General features: G+C 46.1%; 1 protein-coding gene across 3 annotated transcripts in view; it reads right to left on the bottom strand.

Moving 5' to 3' along the window:
• TCF7L1 (transcription factor 7 like 1) overlaps nt 1-25,322 on the bottom strand; it is a 192,051-nt gene that overhangs the window by 22,290 nt on the left and 144,439 nt on the right. For all 3 annotated transcript variants that reach the window (XM_069583113.1, XM_069583114.1, XM_069583112.1), the window contains one exon: nt 47-130. In XM_069583113.1, coding sequence (XP_069439214.1) covers nt 47-130 — 84 coding nt within the window. The remainder of the gene's footprint in view (nt 1-46; nt 131-25,322) is intronic.

Below are 25,322 nucleotides of genomic sequence, written 5' to 3'. Positions count from 1 at the left end.
GTCAGTGAGAATATCCCTTCTGCGCTTTAAGAAGAAACAGACTTACCAAGTGTGCTGGGGACGGTGACCTGGCGTCCTTGACTGTGGTGCTGGCGGGGACATCGAGGAGTGGCCATTTCATCTGCAGGTACTACACAGGGGACAGAAAGCAATGTGGCTGGTGAGAGGGGGCCGCGCCAGAGCTCCAAGTGAGTTGGGGCCAGGGGCTGGGGGACAGACACCAAGCTTCATTCGACCTGCATGCTCCTTACTGGGTCAGTGTCCAGAGATCGGAACAGAGTAGAGCATGCATCAACACCACTACCACCACCAGCCCCTCCGTCATTTTGGGGTAAACGCATGACAGCACAACTAACCAAAGTATAATATTCAAAGACCCTACTGCTGAGAGTCATTAGGTGTGAGACAAGCAAGACTCATCAAGGGACCCAGGGCTCCAAGATGGTGATCCTGTCTGTTCAGTTCCATCCCTCACAGCATCACACACAACACTCCCCAGGAAACAGCCTCTCCAGAGCAACCTGGGGAATGAAGGAATACAAACCATCTGCCTGACACCTCCAGGGTCATGGGGAATATCTGTCCTTATTCAAGGATGTGGATCTTTACTTCACTGTAGTGTTTCTTGATCTTGAAAAGATTTTCCAGTATCCTGCCCTCCCATGCATCACTGCAAAAAATGCCAACCAAACCGTCCCTAACATACACACACACACACACACACTCACTCACTCACACATACACTTTAAATGAAAAGTGATCTCCTCAACGTCAGCCTAGTAGTCTTGGGCAAGAGCCTGGGAGAGAGTGGGTAGAGAGGCAGTGAGGGGCTCTGGAGTCGGGTGTTCATGGGCTCAGGTTCTCACTCTGCTGTTTCTGCTGTGTAACCCTGGATAAGTGCCTTGACAACTCTGAACCTCAGTTTCTTCATCCATAGAGCAAGGCGATTATCACTAACTTGACAGGTTGTTGGAAGGATTAGGGACAATGTCAAGTCTTGAACACAGTCCTGTGCCCATGGATGGCGTTTGATAAATGGCAGCTATTATTTTCATAAGCAAACCATTAATCTTTGCCGGGAGCAAAACACACATGCTGGCTTAGTGTCAACACTGATACAGTGCTTCTGGGCAGCAGACCAGCCATGTAGGCTCTTCGCAGAATTCTTGAGGTTACTTTGAAAATTTGAGCTCTCATGGGAAGTGACGGCTCCAGGAAGTGCTTCCCCATGGAGACAGAAAGAAGTCTTTGAATTACCCCCTTGCTTCAGTTTTGGGACTGGGGAATAAAATCATGATTTGGGCTTGAGCTCTGAAAACAGGTCAGGAAAGGAGGATGGGCAGTACCCCTTTGCTCTCCATCAACCACAAAAATATGACTGAGAGGGCAGGGGCTGGACTTGCCACAAGGTGTCCACAGGCAGGAATCACAACCCAAGGACACATTAGCCAAGGCCCAGGGAGTGGACAGACAGCAGCTGGGGTGGGCCAAGTGGGCCCGGCCGAGGGAGGTGGAAATGAATGGGGACCTCATGAATAAGGACAGGTCCACTCTGAGCCTCTCCCTCAGCTGAGTGTCATCTTTGTCCCTACCTTCTGCCTATCTTATCTGCTTCCTTCCTTTACACCCCCACTCATTTAGTTCCCTTCTCAGAGCCTACATTTCCTGGGTGAACTAACTGTGATTTAAATGCCTTTGGCAAGTCAACGGCACTGGACAAATGTATCATTAGTAAAAACTCATTTCCTCAGTGAATAACAACATTTGTGCCACCCTGACAGTTTTCACAGTAGACTTACGTATGTAAAACAGTTTAATTTCCATGACAACTCTGCTATGACATGCTGGGGTGGCTGTCCTAATCTGCAAGACCAGCTAATGGAAGTAAATTCAGGGTAGATGACTTGCCCACGTTATGAAGAGCTGGAGCTGAGGTCTCTTGACTTCAAATCCCACACTCCTCACCACTACATGATTCATAAAGCTTTTCTTAACATCATCTTCTGGAACATTCTACTGCCCCCCACAGCCTTTTCTTGGCTCTGATTTTTTTTTTTTTCCCTCTCCTTTTATGTCTCAAACAGGGCTGGCCACCCAGAAGCTGAATGAATACATACGTGGCAATGTATTACTGTAGGGACTCTTGAGGTGGCCGGAGCTTGCATGTGAGTACTAATTATCACACTTGTTTCTCTACAACCACAAATACCGGGTGACGTGTTCCAAATATACCCCCCATCATGTGAAACACCAGTGTTCCTAAAATCCATAAACTCTTCCAGCATCTGATTCCCTATCTACCTACAGTCACAAGGGTCAACACTGAACACTCTTCACTCTTGTTGCTTTCCAGGGATGTTCTTAGATATGCATGTTGGCGTGGTCCAGAGGAATCGATCTGAATCCCGACTTGGGACAGTGCTGGAGTTTGGGCTCTTTACGAATACTATCTGCTGACCTTATGGGCTGGTAGACGTAGCAAGCTTGTAGGATTCTTGCAGTTTCTGAACAGTGGCACCACTGAATTCTTTGTAGTGGGGGCTGTCCTGTTCATTTGAAGATGTTTAGCAGCATCCCTGGCTTCTACCTACTGAATACCAGTAGCACTCACTCTTCTGCCTGGTTATAATAACCGAAAATGTCTCCAGACTTTGCCAAATTTCCAGCCTTCACCAAATATCTCTGGGAGGGGCAAAACTGCCTATCTATATATGTGTGTGTGTGTATTCTTTTTCACTATAGGTTATTATAAGATATTGAATACAATTCCCTGTGCTATCCCTCTGTCTATTTTGTACATGGCAGTCTGTATCGGCTACTCCCAAATTCCTAATTTAGCCCTCTCCCACCCCCTTTCCCCTTTGGTGACCATAAGTTTATTTTCTATGTCTGTGAGTCTGTTCAGTTTTGTATATAAGTTCATTTGTATCATATTTTAGATTTCCATTTAAGTGATATCATATAGTATTTGTCTTTGTCTGAGTTATTTCACTTTCTATGATAATATCTAAGGTCCATCTATATTGCTGCAAATAGCATTGTTTTATTATTTTTTATGGCTGAGTAATATTTCATCGTGGGCTTCTTAAGTGGTAAAGAATCTGCCTGCCAAGAAGGAAGAGCAGGTTTGACCCTGAGTTGGAAAGATCCCCCGGAGAAGGAAATGGCAACACACTCCAGCATTCTTGCCTAGAAAATCCCATGGACAGAGAAGCCTGGTTGGCTATAGTCCATGGGGCCGAAAAGAGTGAGACACGACTTAGCAACTAAACAACAACAATATTCCATAGTGTATATGTAGCACATGCTCTTTATCCATTTATCTGTCAATGGATGTTAAGGTTGCTCTTGTGTCTTGGATACTGTAAATAGTGCTGCTATGAACGTGGAGGTGCATGTATCTTTTCAAATTACAGTTTTCTCCAGAAATATGCCTCAGAGTGGGATTGCTGGATCATAAGGTAACTCCATTTTCAGTTTTTCCAGAGTGGCTGCTCCAACTTACATTCCCACTAACACTGTAGGAGGGATCTCTTTCCTGCACACAGGATCCACTCTCACTCACTAATTATAACTGAAACCTGGAAGCTCGGAGGGTGGCTAAAGATCTTTAGCCTGGTCCACTGCTGAAGTCTGGCTCCTTACAGCTCAGTCAGGCAGCCATGGAGAGGGGGTTCCGGGAATAGTATGCATCTTCCCAGGACCCTTCCAGCTCCAGCCGATCATGGAGGTTGAGGGTGTATCACATGGGTGTGTCTGTGTTCAGAAACAGTTCATTCCAAAAGGTAGGGAAATGGAGGGCTGTCATTTCCCTCTTTCTACTCTTCGCCTGTTTTTTTTTTTTTTTTTTAAGATTTTGAAACCAGTGGTGGGAGTAAGGAGTGGGGAGAGACCTGTAAGAGCTGGAGCCCCTGCAGCTTGGTGTCATGGAATATCTCTGCATCATAATTCCAAGGAAAGGAGCATTCTAAAGGGACAGCTGAGCTTCCCAGCACCACAGGTTGGGACAGAAGGAGCCAGCAACACCCCCTTGTAAGCCTTCCCGACCGCATCCCCAGACCTTTGGAGGTGGCTGTGCACTCCTAAATTCCTAAGTCAGGCTCAGCCCGATGTTCAGCGGAAATAAATCTCTCTTGCTGTAATTCTCATGTGTGAGCAGCCAGCCCCACGGGGCTCATCACTCATTGGTGGAGAACATGTTCTTGGGGATTAAGAGATGTGTGGCTGAGCCTAGATGCTCTGCATAGTGATGGCATGTGGGCAAATGAAAACTGCTGGTTTCTCCAAGCCCAGCCTAGGCTCCGTCCAACTGGCCACAGCTGGCTTCTGACTTCAGATACAGTGTATCATGGTGGGACTTCAGAACCTCCCTACTAGCGGATGCTCACTGGGATGGAACACAAGGGGCCTGTGGGGCCTCAATGCACCAATGGCCAGGCAACAGCAAGAGCCACCACTTATGGGATAAGCACTCTGTTTTGAGCCTCAAAAACACACACACACACACACACACACACACACAGAAAGAATGGTGAGGACCCAAATGGTGAGGACTGCTAACTCTCAATTTACAAATGCTACTTAACATGCTGCTGTGCGCAGTGGCTCCCTGAGACAGGCCGGGTAGGCAGCTTCCCAATCTTATTGAATCTGGGAAACTCTTTTCCGGGTGTGAGGGTTCCATGGAACACACTTGAAGTTGTTAAAGTGTTTTTTTGTTTTTTTTTTTAAATTTTCTTTTGGCCAGGCCGTGCAGCATGTAGGATCTTAGTTCCCCAGCTAGGGATCGAACTGGTGCCCCGGGCATTGGAAATGTGAAGTCTTAGCCACTGGACTACCAGGGAAGTTTCCTGTCTCTACTTTTTTATAGTTGATTTACAATGTTGCATCAGTTTCAGATGTTTAGCACAGTGATTCAGTTATACACACACACACACACACACACACACACACATATATATATATATATATATACACACACACACACACACATGTATATAGGAAGACCTGCTATTGTGGTATTGTGGTTCAGTTAAGTAGAGTGAGGCTGTGGTTTAGAACGTGTCTTTACGTTAAGGAAGGATGATTCTATTCCTATTTTCAAATCTCTTTCACTGGGACAGTTGTTGACTTCTCATAGGATCTACCGAAAAGGTGGGTTCTCTTACTTGACTCAGACTGGAGATTATACCTAGAAACAGATTTCCTTACATTGAAGCACCCTCGCATTCTCCAGGTAAATCCTATTTGATCACAGTGGCTTGTTTGTACTTGTATGTATTGTGTAATGCTATACATGAATATTTTCAGATTTTTACTTCTATACTCTTAAGTGAGACTGAACAGTTTTCTTTCCTTCCTTCCTTCCTTGTTGACATCTTTATCAAATGTTGCTATCAGCACTGCCTGCCTGTGGGCTTGGTGGCATCTGACTTTTTGCAACCCCATGGGCTGTAGCCCGCCTGGTTCCTCTGTCCATGGAATTCTCCAGGCAAGAATACTGGAGTGGGTTACTATGCCCTTCTCCAGGGGACCTTCCTGACCAGGGATCGAACCTGCATCTCTTACGTCATTGGCAGGCAGGTTCTTTACCACTAGTGCCAGCTGGGAAGCCCCGCTATCAGTGTTACTTTGGCCTTATTATTTATAGGGGGTGCTCCTGCTCTTTTTCTGAATGTTCTGGGATCCTTTCAGTATCTCGGTCCCCTCCCTAGGCCCCTCCATGGGGATAGCCCTTGGCCAGGTGGGCAGGGGCTTCCTTGGTGGCTCAGACAGTAAAGAACCCACCTGCAATGTGGGAGACCTGAGTTCTAACCCTGGGTTGGGAAGATTCCCTGGAGGACGGCATGTCAACCCACTCCAATATTCTTTCCTAGGAATTCCTAGGGACAGAGGAGCCTGGCGGGCTACAGTCCATGAGGTCGCAAAGAGTCAGTCACATCTGAGCGACTAAGCACAGCACCGGTGGGCAGTTTCCGCTCAGGTCCAGCCTGGGGAAGAGTCCCTGTGTAGGGTCTCTCACTGGAGAACCGGAGCCCTCCTCCTGGAGGGAGGTGGGGCGCTGGGCCCGCAGAACCATGTTGCGCCTGGAGACTGTGCAGCAGATTAATTGCAGCTGTGCCCTGGAATTTCCCCAGCACACAAATCTTCATGATGCAAAACAGCTGGGAGGAAATCCCAGCATGCCCTGTCCAGAGGCAGAACTGCCAATGAGCGCTGGAGATTAACCCTCTGCCTCCCAGAAGGTAGGGACAGCCCCTTCCCCACCAGGCCCCCCAGTTCCAAACTTGCTGTGATGGAGACAGGACACTCAGGACTCTTGGCAACACCCACATTCTCCCCATCTAAGTGTTCTCACAGAAAACCCTGTAAGCAGGTCCAGGCAAGAGAGGAAGCAAAGCCTCATGGTACAGACGCAACATCGGTGTTCCCAGTCAGAGGCTCCTTACAGCCGGAAGCCAGAAGGCAAGTCAGCTCCACTCCACCAAATCCCTCCTCTTCTCCTTGGGGGGAGGGACAGATTTGGCACAGAAGGAAAGGGCCCCTGTGTCTACCTTTCCTGTATCATGGTTTTCATGTGTTGGAGCAGAAGCTCATCCGCTTAGGTGACCAGTCTTTCCTGCCTCTCTGGTCCCTCATGGTGAATGAAGATTCTGGGACACTAGAATTGGGCCCTGTTTAATACAGAAAAGACCTTCCCAAGCCTCCCTCCCAGATCACATGGTGGGCCAGCCATCCAGGAACACAGGCCAGAGACCCAACCCTGAAGGCAGATGGCCATCCACCCCACAGTGACAAGGACACCATGAGAAACACTCTCCGATTCCTTTTAAAGGTGATTTTTAACACCAAGAATTGTATTATAGGGATTTCCCTGGTGGTCCAGTGGCTAAGATACCACACTCCCAAAGCAGGATGCCTGGGTTTGATCTTTGGTCAGGGAACTAGATCCCATACATGGCAACTAAGAGTATGCATGCTGTAACAAAAAAAAATACAAGCTGGATTTAGAGAAGGCAGAGGAATCAGAGATCAAATTGTCAATATCCGCTGGATCATAGAAAAAGCAAGAGAATGCCATAAAAACATCTACTTCTGCTTCAATGACTATGCTAAAGCCTTTGACTGTATGGAAGACAACAGACTGGAAAAATTCTTAAAGAGATGCGAATATCAGACCACCTTATCTGCCTTCTGAGAAAACTGTATGCAGGTCAAGAAGCAACAGTTAGAACAAGACATGGAACAATGGACTGGTTCCAAACTAGGAAAGGAGTATGTCCAGGCTATATATTGTCACCCTGCTTGTTGAATTTACATGAGGAGTACATCATGCAAAATGCTGGGCTGGATGAAGCACAAGCTGGAATCAAGATTGCCGGGAGAAATATCAATAACCTCAGATATGCAGATGACACCACCCTAATGCCAGAAAGCGAAGAAGAACTAAAGAGCCTCTTGATGAAGGTGAATGAGAAGAGTGAAAAAGCTGGCTTAAAACCCAGCGTTCAAAAACAAAGATCATGGCATCCAGTCCTATCATTTCATGGCAAACAGATGGGGGAAAAATGGAAACAGTGACAGATTTTATTTTCTTAGGCTCCAAAATCACTGTGGATGGTGACTGCAACCAAAAGACGTTTGCTCCTTGGAAGAAAAGCTATGACAAACCTAGACAGTGTATTAAAAAGCAGAGACATCACTTTGCCAACAAAGGTCCATATATCAAAGCTATGGTTTTCCAGTAATCATGTATGGATGTGAGAGTCGGACCATAAAGAAGGCTGAGTGCAGAAGAATAGATGGTTTCGAACTGTGGCACTGCAGAAGACTTTTGAGAGTCCTTTGGACAGCAAGGAGATCAAACCAGTTAATGTTAAAGGAAATCAACCCTGAATATTCATTGGAAGGACTGATGCTGAAGCTGAAGCTCCAGTACTCTGGCCACCTTATGCGAAGAGCTGATTCATTGGAAAAGACCCTGATGCTGGGAAAGATTGAGGGCAGGAGAAGTGGGTGACAGAGGATGAGATGGTTGAGTGGCATCTTTGACTCAATGGACATGAGTTTGAGCACACTCCAGGAGATAGTGAATGACAGGGAAGCCTGGCGTGCTGCAATTCATAGGGTCGCAAAGAGTCAAACATGACGGAGCGACTGAACAACAACAAAACTAAAAAAGATCCTACATGCCACAATGGAAGATGAAAGATCCTGAGTACTGCAACTAAGACCTGGCACAGCTAAATTAAAAAAAAAAAAGTCACTGAAAAAGATAAAATGAAAGTAGTAGAAAAACTGGCTTCCCCAGTGGCTCATTGGTAAGGAACATGCCTACAATGCAGGAGACACCGGAGACCCAGGTTTGACTGTTGGATTGGAAGATCCCCTGGAGGAGGAAATGGCAACCCACTCCAGTATTCTTGCCCGGAAAGTCCCATGGAAAACGAGCCTACTCCATGGGGTTGCAAAGAGTCAGACACAATTGAGCGACTGAGCATGCATTAGAAGAACTGGATCCCAAACTTGATGGATTAGACATAGTTCCAGGAGCAAAGTATAAAAAAAGGTTTACACTCTTATTCCTTATTTCCTTTATCTATAGATGAGTAGTTTCTGCATCTGCTTAATTTTCTGAATAGCACTAAACCCCCAGTACAATCACCTTTTTTGGTTTTGCTCAAGTGTAGATGGCTGTGTTTCTTCTTGAAGTTTTGTTGATAGGTGAATTGTTACAAATAAATCCAATTAATAAATCTATAAAGCCCTATGATAAGTGACTTTTCAATTTAATATGACAGACCCAATTTTCCTTGGAAAAGTTATTTAGAACCACATTTGGCTAGTGTTTTAAGCCAGGGAAGGGAATTTTGTCTCTCCAGCACCTGTCACAGCAACTTTTTGGAGCCCCTCTGTGCACTGGCAGCAGAGGGGCTCCAAGAACATTCCATGACTATAGAGTAAACTCAAAAATAAGAGTGGGCGGGCTGGGTTTCAGTTTCTCCATAAGTACCCATTTCCTGCCCTTTCCCCCAATAATTCCCCTTCTTTCCTGGATGGCCTCAACCTATTCTCTTCCCCTCCCAATTCAGAGAATCTGGCCGTTTTGCCTACCAGATTTTTTTTCCCCCTTTTTTGACCATACCTTGTAGCATGTGTGATCTTAGTTCCCCAACCAGGGATGAAACCAGTGCCCCCTACATTGCAAGCACAGATTCTTAACCACTGGACCACCAGGGAACTCCCAAGTGACAGATTTTATTTTCTTGGGCTGAAAAATCATTGCGGACAGTGACTGCAGCCATGAAATAAAAAGAAGCTTGCTTCTTGGAAGAAAAGCTTTGACAACCCTAGACAGCGTATTAAAAAGCAGAGACATCACTTTGCCAACAAAGGTTCATATAGTCAAAGCTATATTTTTTCCAGTAGTCATGTACAGATATGAGAGTTGGACCATAAAGAAGGCTGAGCACCAAAGAATTGATGCTTTCGAACAGTGGTGCTGGAGAAGACTTTTGAGAGTCCCTTGGGCAGCAAGGAGATCAAACCAGTCAGTACTAAAGGAAATCAATCCTGAATATTCATTGGAAGGACTGATGCTGAAGCTCCAACACTCTGGCTACTTGATGCGAAGAGCCGACTTACCGGGAAAGACCCTGATGCTGGGAAAGAGTGAGGGCAGGAGGAGAAGGGGGTGACAGAGGATGAGATGGTTAGATAGTATCGCTGACTCAGTGGACACTGAGCAAACTCCAGGTGATAGTGGAGGACAGAGGAGCCTGGGGTGTTGCAATCGATGGGGTTGCAAAGAGACGGACAGGACCTAGCAACTGAACAACACCAGAGCTGAAGAAAGTTGTTTTAAAAAATATCTCTTAATATGGGGAGAGAGGTGGGAGGGGTGTTCAGGATTGGGAACTCATGTACACCCGTGGCGGATTCATGTCAATGTATGGCAAAACCAATACAGTATTGTAAAGTAAAATTAAAAAAAAAAAAATCTCTACCAGAGGCCAATTTCTAGTGGTGAAAGGACAGAGCACAAAAGGTGAGAGAGCAGGGTTCCAGGCTTTCTCTAACCTCTCTGAACTAGGTCATCTCACCTTTTAAAATGAGACTGTTTCACTTCATCAGCCTGAGGTTTGGGACCCGAACCAGATGGCCTTCTGTGGAAGAGAAATCAAATACTTGTCTAAAGCACAGGGCGTGCCCGTGAGCGGAGCCTGAGTTGAGGGGCTCAGTGGATGCAGAACTCGGGGAATCTGACCCCCACTTCCAATCTGTGTTCCTGAGGATGTTTCTTGACCTTGAATAACCTCTGCTTTCTTGCCAGTAAAATGGGAATAAAGGGTTTTTTATTTACAGGAATGGTCACCCAGGAGAGGACCAAGGTCGGGCACATGACACGCTCTCGGGATGAGCCTCTTACTCGCACTTTTCCCAGGGGCAGGGAAGAGCTAATTAATAGGGTTCAGCCCCTCACTCATCTCTGGGTGCTCCGTGGGGAGACGTCCTGTACAGGTAAACATTTAACAACTGGCTGTCTAAGCGAAAACAGAAAGATGAAGCCTGCTTTGCAGCATTTGCTGGATTCATAGTGAAAATCTTCCCACTATGGCAGACTGTGAGCTCCCATGGTGAGTTGCCGACGGCAGTGTGGGGAAGAGATGCTTATGACTGGCTGGGGCAACACCAGAGCCTGCGGGCAAGAGAAGCTGAGGGAGTGTCAGGTCTGCCCCAACTGGCTGGGGCTGCTGGCTGTGTCCACAGCTGGTGGGAGGCTGCCACGTGTGGTTCTCAGCTGAAGTGGCCTTGAGGGAGAGCAGGACACTCAACCAGGCACGTCTTCCTGACTGCAGTGTCCTCCTTCTGGAGGGAGCAGGGGAACTCTGTCCCCAGAGCTGTGGGGGCTCCCACTCTGTGCTAAAGGGGCCTCTGGGACGGAGACCTGGGCTTTCCAGAAAAGTCAGAGTCAAACTGCTTTTGGGTCCTCATTTCCAAGTCTGGAGTTATGTGCCTCCTATGTCCTATGTACCCACTTGCAGTGGCTTTGACCTTGGGTATGCTGGGCCCAGGAGCTTCCCTGGTGGCTCAGCGGTAAAGAATCCACCTGCAACGCAGGAGCCGCAGGAGATGTGGGTTCAGCCTCTGGGTCGGGAAGATTCCCTGGAGGAGGGTGTGACTACCCACTCCAGTATTCTTGCCTGGGGAATCCCATGGACAGAGGAGCCTGGCAGGCTACAGTCCATGGGGTCGCAAAGAGCCTGACACAGCTGAAGCGACTTAGCATGCAAGCATGCTGCTGCGCCCAGGCAGCTTCTGTGCTCACTGCCTGACAATGGATACATCATAGAGAAAGAAGCTTCTTCACAGGGACTGGTGTTGAAGACCTGGCCAACTGTTCCCTGGGCAGACCCCTGCCTGACCCCTTCTGGCTCTGGTCTTGTTGTGGCCACTCTGGTATATACTGACAGTGCACCCCTGCCTCCAGGTACAATCATCTGCCACGGCCCTGCTGTGGCCTCGGCCCGTGCACCACAGTCATGTGCACACACAGAGCTGCCTCATTCTCTTAACGGCCCATGCTGTCCACAGCATGAAGGTAACACAACCTTTTAACCAGCTGCACAGTCATAGACATACAGGCGCTTCGCAGTCTTTTGCTACCATGAATATCCTCATCACATTGCTTATGTCTGAGTACAGTTGTAGGGCCTATTTCCAGTTGCAAGGGAACTGCTAGGTCAAAGGTATGCACCTTTGGCTTTTTAAAAAAATATTTATTTTATTTGGCTACTCTATATCTTAGTTGCAGCACATAGGATCTCTTAATTGTCGCATGTGAGATCTAGTTCCTGGACCAGGGATTGAAACCCGGTCCCCTGAACTGGAAGCACAGAGTCTTAGCCACTGGACCAGCAGGGAAGTCCCTGGACCCCTGGCTTTTGGAGAGTGTTATCAAAGACCTCCCTGTCTACACCCTTACCAGCAATGTACAAGGGAGCTCATCTCCCCAAGCCCCTGCCCACGTAGTGTTATTCAATGTAATGATCTTTGCCAGGTGGACAGGTAAAAAACACGAGCTCACCATAGGTTCCATTTGCATTTCTCTTATAAGTGAGGCTGGGAATTGTCATCTGGACAAATACTGATTTGAAGGACAGAAAAAACGTGCGCAGCCAAAAAGGGCTTTACAGTCTATGGGAGTTGGGCAGGGGCAGAGAAAGGGTGAGAGTGCGAAATGAGCAGGTGTAGAGGTAGGCGGAACCCACTCCAGTGTTCTTGCCTGGAAAATCCCAGGGACGGGGGAGCCTGGTGGGCTGCTGTCTATGGGGTCGGACAGAGTCGGACACGACTGAAGTGACTTAGCAGCAGCAGAGGCAGGCGGGAGGAGGCCTAGGAGAGGGGTCTCTGGGGTTCCTCGTAATTCCAGAGAACTGTGCAGTCTTTGTCGTATTAGACTTTCACTAAGGAGGGAGGAGGGCAGGTCTGATGGGAGCTGAGGGCGTGGTCTGCGGGGTGTGGACGTGTGCAAAGGCAGAGGGCAGCCCAGGAAGCCACTGCCACTTCCACTTCCCACCCATCTCGTTACTACCAGGCCCCTGATGACCTGAGAAAGAAAATAAAGGCAACTGGCTTTTAATCTGCCAAATCCTATGGACATCTCTGGGGAAACATATTTCCTGCCCATAAGCCCTCTCCCATTTTGGCTCCTGTGGTTCCAGGCTCTGTGTGCCCCCTGGTTGGTCTACACTTACTGACCACATAAATGTCTTGGGCAAACCGTTCAGTGAGAAAAGCCAGCTGTGGGACCCAGGAGAGTCACCAAAATGTTCTCAATGGGTTTTAGCATTTCGGGCAATTTTACTTTCTTCTTTGTGCTTTTCTTACTCATTTGACATTTCCACAAAGCCTGGCAGGTGTGGTCCATGGGGTTGCAAAGAGTCAGACATGACTGAGTAACTAAGCACACACAGCATGCAGCATATAGTATATTACTAAAATAGAAAGCAAAGCTATGAATATAATAGCAACTCTAGATTATTTTCATCCCCCCAAACTGCACCTTCAGTTTCCCCAACTAGAAAACTCCAAATCTACCACCTTAACGCCTTTAGCCACCTCCCCTATCTCCCACTGGCCACCAAGTTCCATGGATCCTGAGCATCTTTCTAGATTCTAGGGTTCAGGTCCTCCCTATTTCATAGCTAGGCCACTGCAGGATCTGCATCTGGTCTCCTGGCTCCTGTTCAGTGTTTGCTCGACTATCCAGGAGGGGGGGCCTTCTCAGGTGGCCAGTGGTAAAGAACCCGGCTGCTGATGCAGGAGACCCAGGTTCGATTCCTGGGTCGGGAAGATCCACTGGAGGAAGAAATGGCAACCCTCTCCAACATTCTTGCCAGAATAATTGCATGGACAGAGAAAGGGGTGAGGTGTGGGCTGTAGGTCATTTGGCCCCAGACTGACAAAAATGTCTGGTGTCCACATCAAAGAACATGTTGTTGGATGGAGATTAAGGGGTCCCAGTCCTCTTCCACAGTGTCACCAATGCTTCTGTCTCTCTACCCATCTCTTCCAGCTCACCCTCATTGGCCCTCCAGAAATATCTTCCTAAAACATTTTCAGTGCCCATAAATGCATGCTTAATTGTGTTCAACTCTGTGAACCCACAGGCTGTAGCCCACCACACTTCTATATCCATGGGATTTCCCAGGCAAGAATACTGGAATGGGTTGCCATTCCCTTCTCCAGGCAGATTCTTTACTGTCTGAGCCACCAGGGAAACCTTCTAAAACATAAAACTATGCTATTTAAAACTAGCAGGTGGCTTCTCATTCTTACAGAACTGCCTACTTGTACTTATAAAACTGACCAACAGGCAGCAAAAGCTCTGTGCAAAACACTCCATAAATGTTTAATGGTTACCTCCTCTATCAGGTGGTGGTTTATGTGCATGATATGTCACAGGGGAGATTTTTTTTAAAGGCGTATAAACAACTGGAATATAAGTAAGCAGATGACAGGTTCAGAGAAGAGGACTGCAGTGGGCAGAATTCTCATGGAAACACTGAAGACTTCACACAGGAGACGGCATCTGAGCTGGGGCATGCAGGCAGAATACACTTCTGCAGTCACTTACTTGTGAAAGCACTTTAGTTAATTCATTTGATCTTGCTGATCCTTGGATATGGATGAAGCAGATACTATCATTCTCATTTTAAAGATGGAGAGGGACATTCCTGGCAATCCAATGGTTAAGACCCTGAGCTCTCAATGCAGAGGGTGAGAGTTCAATCCCTCGTTGGGGAACTAAGATCCTCATGCCATGTGGTACTGCCAATTTTTTTTCCACTTTATTTTTTAATTGGAGGATAATTACTTTATAAAATTTTGCTGTTTTCTGTCAAACATCAACAAGAATCAGCCATAGGTACACCCATGTGCCCTCCCTCCTGAGCCTCCCCTCCCTCCAGTGCCTCCCTCCCTATCCCACCCCTCTAGATTTTCCACAGAGCTCCTGTTTGAGTTCCCTGAGTCATATAGCAAATTCCCATCGGCTGGCTATTTTACATATGGTATTGTAAATTTCCATGTTACTCTCTCCATACATCTCACCCTTTCCCTCCTCCCTCCCACTGTGTCCATAGGTCTGTTCTCTCCATTGCTGCCCTAAAAATAAATTCAACAGTGCCATCTTTCTAAATTCTATATATGTGCATCAGTATACGGTATTTACATTTCTCTTTCTGACTTACTTCACTCTGTATAAAAGGTTCTAGACTCAAATGTATTCCTTTTTATGGCTGAGTAGTATTCCATTGTGTGTGTGTGTGTGTGTGTGTGTGTGTGTGTGTGTATCAATCACAGCTTCTTTATCCATTCATCTGTCGATGGACATCTAGGTTACTTCCATGTTCTAGCTGTTGTAAATAGTGCTACAATGAACACTGGGATACATGTATCTTTTTCAATTTTGGTTTCTTCAGGGTATATGCCCAGGAGTGGGATTGCTGGGTCATATGGTGGTTTTATTCCTGTTTTGTTTTTTTTTTTTAAGGAATCTCCATACCATCTTCCATAAAGACCGTGTCAACTTACATTCCCACCAGAAATGCAAGAGGGTTCCCTTTCCTCCACACCCTCTCCAGCATTTATTATTTATACACTTTTTGATGATGGTCATTCTGACTGGTGTGAGCTGGTATCTCATTGTAGTTCTGATTTGCATTTCTCTAATGATGAGCAATGTTGAGCATCTTTTCATGTGTTTGTTAGTCATCTGTATGTTTTCTTTGGAGAAATGTCTGTTTAGGTCTTTTTCCCACTTTATGATTGGGTTGTTTGTTTTTCCCATATTGAGTTGTATGAGCTGCTTGTATATTTTGAAAATTAATTCTTTGTCAGTTGTTTCATTGGCTATTATTTTCTCCCATTCTGTGGGTTGTCTTTTCTTTTTTTTTTGTTTGTAGTTTCCTTTGCTCTGCAAAAGCTTTTAAGTTTAATTAGGTCCCACTTGTTTATTTTGTTTAAAAAGAAAGAACCTTCCTTCCTGGGACTTCCCTGGCAATCCAGTGGTTAAGACTTAGGCTTCCACAGGCTCTGTGTCAACCTAGAGAGGTGGGATGGGGAGGGAGATGGAAGGGAGGTTCAAGAGAGAGGGGATATATGTATACCTATGGCTGATTCATTGTTGAGGTTTGACAAAAAACAAAATTCTGTAAAGCAATTATCCTTCAATTAAAAAATAAATAAAAGTAAAACTAAACAAAAACTTAGGCTTCCAGTACAGGGGGTGTGAATTTGATCTCTGGTCTGGGAGTTAAGATCCCACATGTCTTCTGGCCAAAACATCAAAAGGTAAGACAGAAGCGACATTGTAATAAATTCAATAAAGACTTTTAAAATGGTCCACATTAAAAAAACAAATATGGGGAAACTTAGCCTGCTGAATGCTCTTGGATTTACTCAAGGTCATAAACTAGCTGATGGTCCAGTTGGAATGGGAAATATGGGGCTTTGGACTTTTATGATATGACTCTGAGAGTACAGGGAATGCTCTCTGTCCTCTAGAGGCTTCCATTTCGTCTTAGAATCTTGGGATTCCCAAGTGACTCAGTGGTAGAGAATCTACCTACAAATGCAGGAGACACGGGTTCCATCCCTGGGTTGGGAAGATACCCTGGAGAAGGAAATAGCAACCCACTCCATTATTCTTGCCAGGGAAATCCCATGGACAGAGGAGCTTGGTGGGCTACAGCCCATGGGGTCTAAAGAGTCATACACTACTTAGCGACTAAACAACATCTTGGGATAGCAAATATTGATATGGGTAATGCCACACACCCCTGGTGGACCCATAGCAGACACTGTTAATGGATCATGATACTCTTCCCAATTAATGTTGGGTAAGACCTCAGAATCTTCAACCCAGTACACCAGGCAGCCACTAACACTTAGTTAAAATCGATCTGTGAGGCACAGTCTGTTTATTCTGATCTAAGCCTGAAGGTAGATATGGACATTCTGGCTGGCAAGAGGGAGAGGTGGGACCAGGCCTCATGAACTTTGCCCTCCTGGCTGGCACAATGAGAAACTAAGTTCCTAGACAGAGGGGAAGGAGCCACAGACAATATGACTGGACAGCAAGACCAGTAATGACTGCAAAGCCCATTGACCAAAAGCAGGCCTGGGAAATCTGAAGTTTATGGATTTTCCCTGTGGGAGGAGAAGCTGGAAGGCATCCCAGGTATTGAGGAGACAGGAAGCAGGATCTGCGGATAATCAATGGGGAACAGGAAGTGCTTATCTGGGGCCAATAAAGCACAGAACACAAAGGAACAGCCAGGCAAGTCAGAGCTGCCTCCCAGAGCACTGAGCTCCAACAGCCTCTCTCCAGAAGTCCTCTCCCTGGCTCCCGCAGGCCCAGCAGCTGGCCAAAATCAACAGCTCCTGGGCACCAGGAACTGGGAAACGTCTGAGGAGGTCCCTAAATAGGTAGGCAGCTCTGGGAGAGACCTCAAACCCCACCAGCAAGAGATGATGCTAAGAATAATAATGCCACACCAGCCACCTCTACCCAGTGACTCTTGATAAAAGAGCCAGGAGGCCGGCTCCTGCATCTGACCCTGCTGTGTGTGCTCGAGTGGGTTAGTCATGTAGCTGCTACTGCTGCTAAGTCGCTGCAGTCCTGTCCAACTCTTAGCGACCCTTTGGACTGCAGCCCACCAGGCTCCTCCGTCCATGGGATTTTCCTGGCAAGGGAGTGGGATGCCATTGCTTTCTCCGTAATCATGTAGAGGAAACCAAAAATGATTTCATAGTCATATGGAAGCAAAGGTGGAGAAAATTAGAACAGGATAGTGGGAGGGCTAAGAAAGTAATGTTTCTGGTAGGTATATTGTATTTTGATACTTTATATGCGTCATCACAGGGCTTCCCAGGCGGTTCGGTGGTAAAGAATTCACCAGCCAGTGCAGGAGAGACACGTTCGATCCGTGGATTGGGAAGTTCCCCTAGAGGAAGAAATGGCAACCCACTCCAGTATTCTTGCCTGGAGAATCCCATGGACGGACCAGCCTGGTGGGTTACAGTCCACGGGGTTGCAAAGAGCTGGACTCGACTGAGCAACTAAGTAGGCACACAGTATAGCAATACCCAACTCATGCCTCCTCCTCACTTCATGAAAAACTATAGCACCTCATTCCCAATTCCCATCTCAATTCTATTTAAAAAAAAAAATCACTTTTAAAACATTATTATTTTTTAAAATCTAGACAGTTTTAAAAAGTAAAGACATAACTTTGCCAACAAAGGTCTGTGTAGTCAAAGCTATGGTTTTTCCAGTAGTCATGTATGGATGCAGAGAAGGTGATGGCACCCCACTCCAGTACTCTTGCCTGGAAAATCCCATGGACAGTGGAGCCTGGTAGGCTGCAGTCCATGGGGTCGCTAAGAGTCAGACACGACTGAGTGACTTCCCTTTCACTTTTCACTTTCACGTATTGGAGAAGGAAATGGCAACCTACTCCAGTATTCTTGCTTGAAGAATCCTAGAGATGGGGGAGCCTGGTGGGCTTCTGTCTATGGGGTCGCACAGAGTCGGACACGACCGAAGCGACTTAGAAGCAGCAGCAGCAGCAGCAGCATGTACGGATGTGAGAGTTGGACCATAAAAAAGGCTGAGCACCGAAGAATTAACGCTTTCAAAGTGTGGTGTTGGAGAAGACTCTTGAGAGTCCCTTGAAAGGAAGGAAATCAAACCAGTCAATCCTAAATGAAATCAACCCTGAATATTCATTGGAAGGACTGTTGCTGAAACTGAAGCTCCAATACTTTGGCCTCCTTATGTGAAATTCATTGGAAAAGACCCTGATGCTGGGAAAGATTGAAGGCAGGAGGAGAAGGGGGTAACAGAGGATGAGATGGTTGGATGGCATCACTGACTCAATGGACATGAGTTTGAGGAAATCAGGGAGATGGTGATGGACAGAGAAGCCTGGTGTGCTGCAGTTCTTGGGGTTACAAAGAGCAAGACATGACTGAGCAACTGAACAACAACAACAACAACAACAACAACATTTTTTTCCTATTTTTTGGCCGCATGCAGCATGTGGGATCTTAGTTCCTAAACCAGGGCTCCAGCACCCGACCGTGGAACCGCAGTGTCTTAATCACCAGGGAAGTTCTAACCTCTCCTATTTTTATTATTAAAATGAATAGTTTAATAGACATTAGAATATATATATATATATGTATATATATATCTGTTAGGTTGGCCAGAAAGTTCGTTTGGGTTTTTTTTCGTTAAGATGTTACGGAAAAACTTGAATGGAACTTTTGGCCAGCCCAATATATAGGTATGGAAAACTGGTTTCTTGGACATGGTTGCTTTCAACAAAGTTCCATTTTAAAAAGTACAGATAAAGTGAGTCAGTTCAAAGAAAAATATTAAGTAAATGAAATAGGTGCTGTGTGGTATAAAGGTTATGCAAATAAGGGACATTTGAGGAACACACGGAGAATCACATGTTTATGGGCATCCAGAGATTATACCAAGTTTCAAGCAGCAACCTTAGAAACTGGGAGGGGTCTGCACACAAACCCTGGAGTCAACCCCAAGACACATCACTATTTTATTCCCAAATGCTTCTCTCCCAGGCCCACCATCTTCTTGTGCTCTCCTGGGTCAAAACCTCCAAAACTTTTCCCTCCACCCTCTTCCTCACTGTTTGCTGGCTAAGCCCTGTCCATGGGCCACCTCAGTATTTTTTCCATCTCTACCATCCCAGACCTTGCAATGGCTTCCAAGCCACTCTCGCAAGTCATGTGCACACCTTGCCACCCTGACTGACTTCCCTGCTCATAGCAAGGCTCCTGGATGGCCGCAGTCCTTGGCACAGCACGTCATTTGAGAGGTGCTTGACGGTTATTGCAGGGTGTTTCAGGGTTAACAGAATCAGACACGCAAGTGCTTCAACCCTCTAAGTGTTGCTCCCCAACCAGTTCTAGGTGGAAACTGAAGACCCTACTCTTGCTGGCTTAGGACAAGAGCAAGGATAACCACAGCCTTTTGGGAAGACAGGAGATAGAGCCAGTGGGTCCATCCGCTGGCAGTGGGTGGTCCTGGGCTCAGTCATGTCCGACTCTTTGCGACCCTATGGACTGTAGCTCAGCAGGATCCTCTGTCCATGGAATTTCCCAGACAAGAATACTAGAGTGGGTTGCCATTTCTTTCTCCAGGGGATCTTCCCAACTGAGGGGTCAAACCTGAGTCTCCAGCCTGTCTTACATTGGCAGGTGTATCCTTTACTACTGAGCCACCTGTGTCTACCAGTTGATAAAGACTGATCAAATTTTTAAAAAATTCACTGATATCATATCTGCTTCCAAATATTTTAACATTTCCCTCTAGAGCTTATACAATGATCACAAAAAATAACCTGGTATATCTTAGTTCTTCTGTAGGGGAGGATGACACAGGGGTGTCCTGCCCAGTGTTGCTGTGCAGTTTCTGGAATTCATATTCTGTCTGATATTACTGTTCACATAAGCAGGCAAGTAGGTGCAAAAGCCTATGGACAGCACACACCACGGAAGAGCAAATAGATGTTTTTAAACATAACATTTTTTTGTACCAGGCACTGTAACAAGCTATTTCCATGTGTTATTTCATTTAACCCTTATAGCCTTATAAGCTGATATTATTATTATCCCCACAGAACAAAGACTTTAAGTAACTTGCCCAAGTCCTATTTCTCAAAGGCCATATTCTTAACCCTTTCATTATACTAATGTTGGAAGAGAAATAAAACATACCACTTTAACAGCCCATCCTGGCATTTCTCAGGTAAGTGCCCTTTAAGAGCTGGGATTAGAACAACCCAGGCATCCTGACCCCTAGATGCAGACGAGCTTATATGAATCAGGTTATGTTTTTTATTTTTTCCAACCAACATATAACCCAATAGAGGAAAATATAAAAATAATTGGAAGGGGATGAAGTATTATGCAGAAAAAATAAATATTATGAATGCCAATCAGCAGAAGTGATATAACACATAACAAAGGAATAACTATTATTCAAGACTGTGTTTTGGCCAATCCAGACAGTGCTAGCATGGTGGTAGCTCCCCAGTGCCCCCTGGTGGTTCCTAGGCGCTCCCTGGGAGCCGGCCAGGACAAGGAGTGAAAGTGAAGTCTCTCAGTCGTGTCCGACTCTTAGTGACCCCACGGACAGTAGCCTATCAGGCTCCTACGTCCAATGGGATTTTCCAGGCAAGAGTGCTGGAGGGGACTGCCATTTCCTTCTCCAGGGGATCTTAAGGAGGAGCCTGAAAAAAAGGCTTTGATGAGGATCTGTGTGGTATGCATTGAAAACTGCATCAGGCAAAAGCCTTGGAAATCCCAGAGGCAGTAAAGCTCCTTTGGGCTAGGTACTTACCCAAACTAACCCAAAGTTAAGGGAAATCTCTGGGTTCCACTTCCATTTGTATGCAGAATTTGAGATAAAGAAGCTATGAACTCAGTAATGAGTTAAACACTCTCTGTGAAATTGGCTAATGCTCTTTCCCTCTTTAATTTCCATGGGCACCTTTTCATACCCTGTTGATGGGAGAGTAAATTAGTAAAGCTTTCTTGTGCAATTTGGAAGTATGTACCCAGCTTTCCAAAGGCTTACCACCCTCTAGTAATGACTCTAAGGAAATAATTAAGGATGTGAGCAAATTTAGTTTAAGAATGTGCACTGAAGAGCTATTTATAATAACTGAAAGATATTTAGCACCTTACGCTACAAATATGATATCCAAGCTTATGAAGTAGGTGAATATTTACAGGAGTGGATAAGCATATGTGCTGTAAAAATGAAAAAGTAGGCTACAAAACAGGTACAGCATCCTAGTCTTGAAAAAAGTATATATGTGCTGAAGAGAGGTCTGGAAGGATATATATACACGAGGAGGTGAGCTGAACTTAGCTCTGGGTGCCGAGATTATGGGTGTTGTAAGTTTATTCTTTTGGTTACACATATATCGCTTTTAAAATGTAAAAACAACTAGAGGCAAAGGGAATTGCTTTTTAATTAGAAATTTTAAATACAAATAAAATTGACCACCCTCCCCTCACCCCACAAAAACCAGTAAAGTCTATATTCAAATCTCCAGTCTCTCATTTCCGAATTCCTAAAGGCTGTTTTTCCTTGAGCCGGATCCTGCCCCTGACAACTCTCCCCCACTATCCCCACTGGGGTATAAAAGCGGTGATCTCAGCCCCTTGAGAATCTCCACTTGTCTCTGAGCAAGATGTGCTGGGCCAGTGGTGACTGCCAGCTGCACACTCCGTCCCACTCCACAGGCCCTGCCCCTTGACACGTCCTCCAGCTGTTTTCCTTCAGCGACTGAACACAGATGGGTGCCCCAGAGGGGTCAAGTTTAGGTTCTATTTCAGCCAGAGGGGAAGGGCTTTGGAGATATCCCAGTCTACTGGAACTCAGACCTCCCTGGGGCCTGCCTGGGGGAGCTTGAAAACACTGATTACCGTCCCCCTATCCCATCTATTCTAGGGTAGAGCTTAAGCATCCCCTCCCCTTTTCCTAAGCTCCCCAGGTGCTGCTAAAGTGAGCTCAAAGTAATCCTCAGATACTAACGACTCTTCCCCCTAAGAACTTCCTGCATGTTTCTACTCACTGAGCTTCTTGTTCAAAGATGACTTTCCTGGTGGTCCAGTGGCTAAGAATCCATGCTCCCAATGCAGCGAGCCCAGGTTTGATCCCTGGTCAGGGAACTAGATCCCACATGCTGCAGCTAAAGCACCCTCATGCTGCAACTAAGACTGAACACAGCCAAAGAAATAAATAAGTAAATGAATACTTATTTATTAAAAAAAAAAGATGACCCTTGAGGATCTGTTCCTGCTCCTTTGACACTCTTCTTACCCCCAGAGCCAGCATGCACCCACTCACCCTTTAGACACTCTTTTCATGCTTCTTACAAGATGATGCTGTGAAAGTGCTGCACTCAATATGTCCCCAAATTTGGAAAACTCAGCAGTGGCCACAGGACTGGAAAAGATCAGTTTTCATTCCAATCCCAAAGAAAGGCACTGTCAAAGAATGCTCAGACTACCACATAATTGCACTCATCTCACATGCTAGTAAAGTAATGCTCAAAATTCTCCAAGCCAGGCTTCTGCAATACGTGAACTGTGAACTTCCAGATAGTCAAGCTGGTGTTAGAAAAGGCAGAGGAACCAGAGATCAAATTGCCAACATCCATGGAAAAAGCAAGAGAGTTCCAGAAAAATATCTATTTCTGCTTTATTGACGATGCCAAAGCCTTTGACTGTGTGGATCACAATAAACTGTGGAAAATTCTGAAGGAGATGGGAATACCAGACCACCTGACCTGCCTCTTGAGAAACCTGTATGCAGGTCAGGAAGCAACAGTTAGAACTGGACATGGCACAACAGACTGGTTCCAAGTTGGGAAAGGAGTACGTCAATGCTGGATACTGTCACCCTGCTTATTTAACTTCTATGCAGAGTACATCATGAGAAACGCTGGGCTGGATGAAGCACAAGCTGGAATCAAGATTGCCGGGAGAAATATCAATAACCTCGGATATGCAGATGACACCACCCTTATGGCAGAAAGTGAAGAGGAACTAAAAAGCCTCTTGATGAAAGTGAAAGAGGAGAGTGAAAAAGTTGGCTTAAAGCTCAATATTCAGAAAACGAAGATCATGGCATCTGGTCCCATCACTTCATGGGAAATAGATGCGGAAACAGTGGAAACAGTGTCAGACTTTATTTTTGGGGGGCTCCAAAAATCACTGCAGATGGTGATTGCAGCCATGAAATTAAAAGATGCTTACTCCTTGGAAGGGAAGTTATGACCAACCTAGACAGCATATTGAAAAGCAGAGACATTGCTTTGTCAACAAAGGTCCGTCTAGCCAAGGCTATGGTTTTTCCAATAGTCATGTATGGATGGGAAAGTTGGACTATAAAGAAAGCTGAGCGCCAAAGAATTAATGCTTTTGAATTGTGGTGTTGGAGAAGACTCTTGAGAGTCCTTTGGACTGCAAGGAGATCCAGTCAGTCCATCCTAAAGGAGATCAGTCCTGGGTGTTCATTGGAAGGACTGCTGTTGAAGCTGAAACTCCAATATTTTGGCCACCTGATGCGAAGAGCTGACTCATTTGAAAAGTCCCTGATGATCGGAAAGATTGAGGGCAGGAGGAGAAGGGGAGGACAGAGGATGAGATGGTTGGATGGCATCACTGACTCAATGGACATGGGTTTGGGTGGACTCCGGAAGTTGGTGATGGATAGGGAGGCCTGGCGTGCTGTGGTTCATGCAGTCTCAAAAAGTCGGACACAACTGAACGACTGAACTGAACTGAACTGAACTGTATGCCAACAAAGGTCCATCTAGTCAAAGCTATGGTTTTTCCAGTAGTCATGTATGGATGTGAGAGTTGGACCATAAAGAAAGCTGAGCGCTGAAGAACTGATGCCTTTGAACTGTGGTGTTGGAGAAGACTTTTGAGAGTCCCTTGGACTGCAAGGAGATCCAAACAGTCCATCCTAGAGGAAATCAGTCCTGAATATTCATTGGAAGGACTGATGCTGAAGTTGAAGCTCCAATCAATACTCACCTGATGTGAAGAACTGACTCATTGAAAAAGACCCTGATGCTGGGAAAGATCGAAGGCAGGAGGAGAAGGGGATAACAGAGGATGAGATGGCTGGATGGCATCACTGACTCGATGGACATGAGTGTGAGCAGGCTCCGGGAGTTGGTGATGGATAGGGAAGCCTGGCGTGCTGCAGTCCATGGGGTGGCAGAGTCAAACATGACTGAGTGGCTGAACTGAACAGAACTGTATGCCAGGTACCATGTCTCACCTCTGTCTACCTGCTTACCCAGAACATATCTTTACTACAGAGAAACCGTTATGTGGATAAAGCTTAAAGAGCAAGTGTCTGGAAAATATGGAGACTCCTCAACCTAAAAGCATCCGCTGCAGAGTTTAACAAATGAACCATCAGGAGTTTAGACAGGAGACACCCACATTGTGATTCCGGCTGATATCACTGGGCAAATTCACTGTCACAGCCAGCATCCTTTAACATTCTTACTGGGCTCAGCACAAGACGTGCCTTAGTGCTGAGATGGAAGAGCGGCTGTAGCACTTTCCCTGACTACTCCAACCAAATCGAGGGCTTAGTCTTTATGGAATTTCAAGCATCTGGGCTAGGCGAGTTGGGTTGGGGCAGGGGGATACATTTCAGCACACAGAAGCCCTAAAAACATCTCGAATCACACGTCATTTCCCAAGTGACCCGGTAGCACACCAATTCTAGGCATAGCCGGGGGGTGAGGCTGCTTACAGCTGTCTAGGGAGTGGGGCTAGGAGGCGATCAGGCTTCGTTCAGGGTCTGCATCTGATGACCCCAAGATTCCACATTTCTGCCACTTCCTTCCTGAGGCCCTGGTTCCCCTCCACTGACTCTGAAAGGCAATCACTGAACTGAGTGACAGCGCCATCTCCACGTCCCAGGATCTGTGATGCACACAGAGCCAGACTGGCTAAATTCAGCTCTTCTGAACGATTTTGCTTAGTTGCTGCCCAAATTTTCTATTTGATCCACCTTTATTTTTTGTGTTATATTCCTAAATGCCCCACACTACTTATCAGTTCCTTGAGATCTGGGTACTTAAACACCAGCTGAATGAAATTCCAAGAAATGGCTTAAATGGGTCATTAATTTCTTCTTCTCAACTTCCATTTTTCTCCCTAAAGCAGGAAAATCAGTGCAG

This window comes from Ovis canadensis, chromosome 3 (genome assembly GCF_042477335.2).
Source record: "Ovis canadensis isolate MfBH-ARS-UI-01 breed Bighorn chromosome 3, ARS-UI_OviCan_v2, whole genome shotgun sequence".
Taxonomy (NCBI): domain Eukaryota; kingdom Metazoa; phylum Chordata; class Mammalia; order Artiodactyla; family Bovidae; genus Ovis; species Ovis canadensis.
This window is presented reverse-complemented; position numbering and strand designations above follow the sequence as displayed.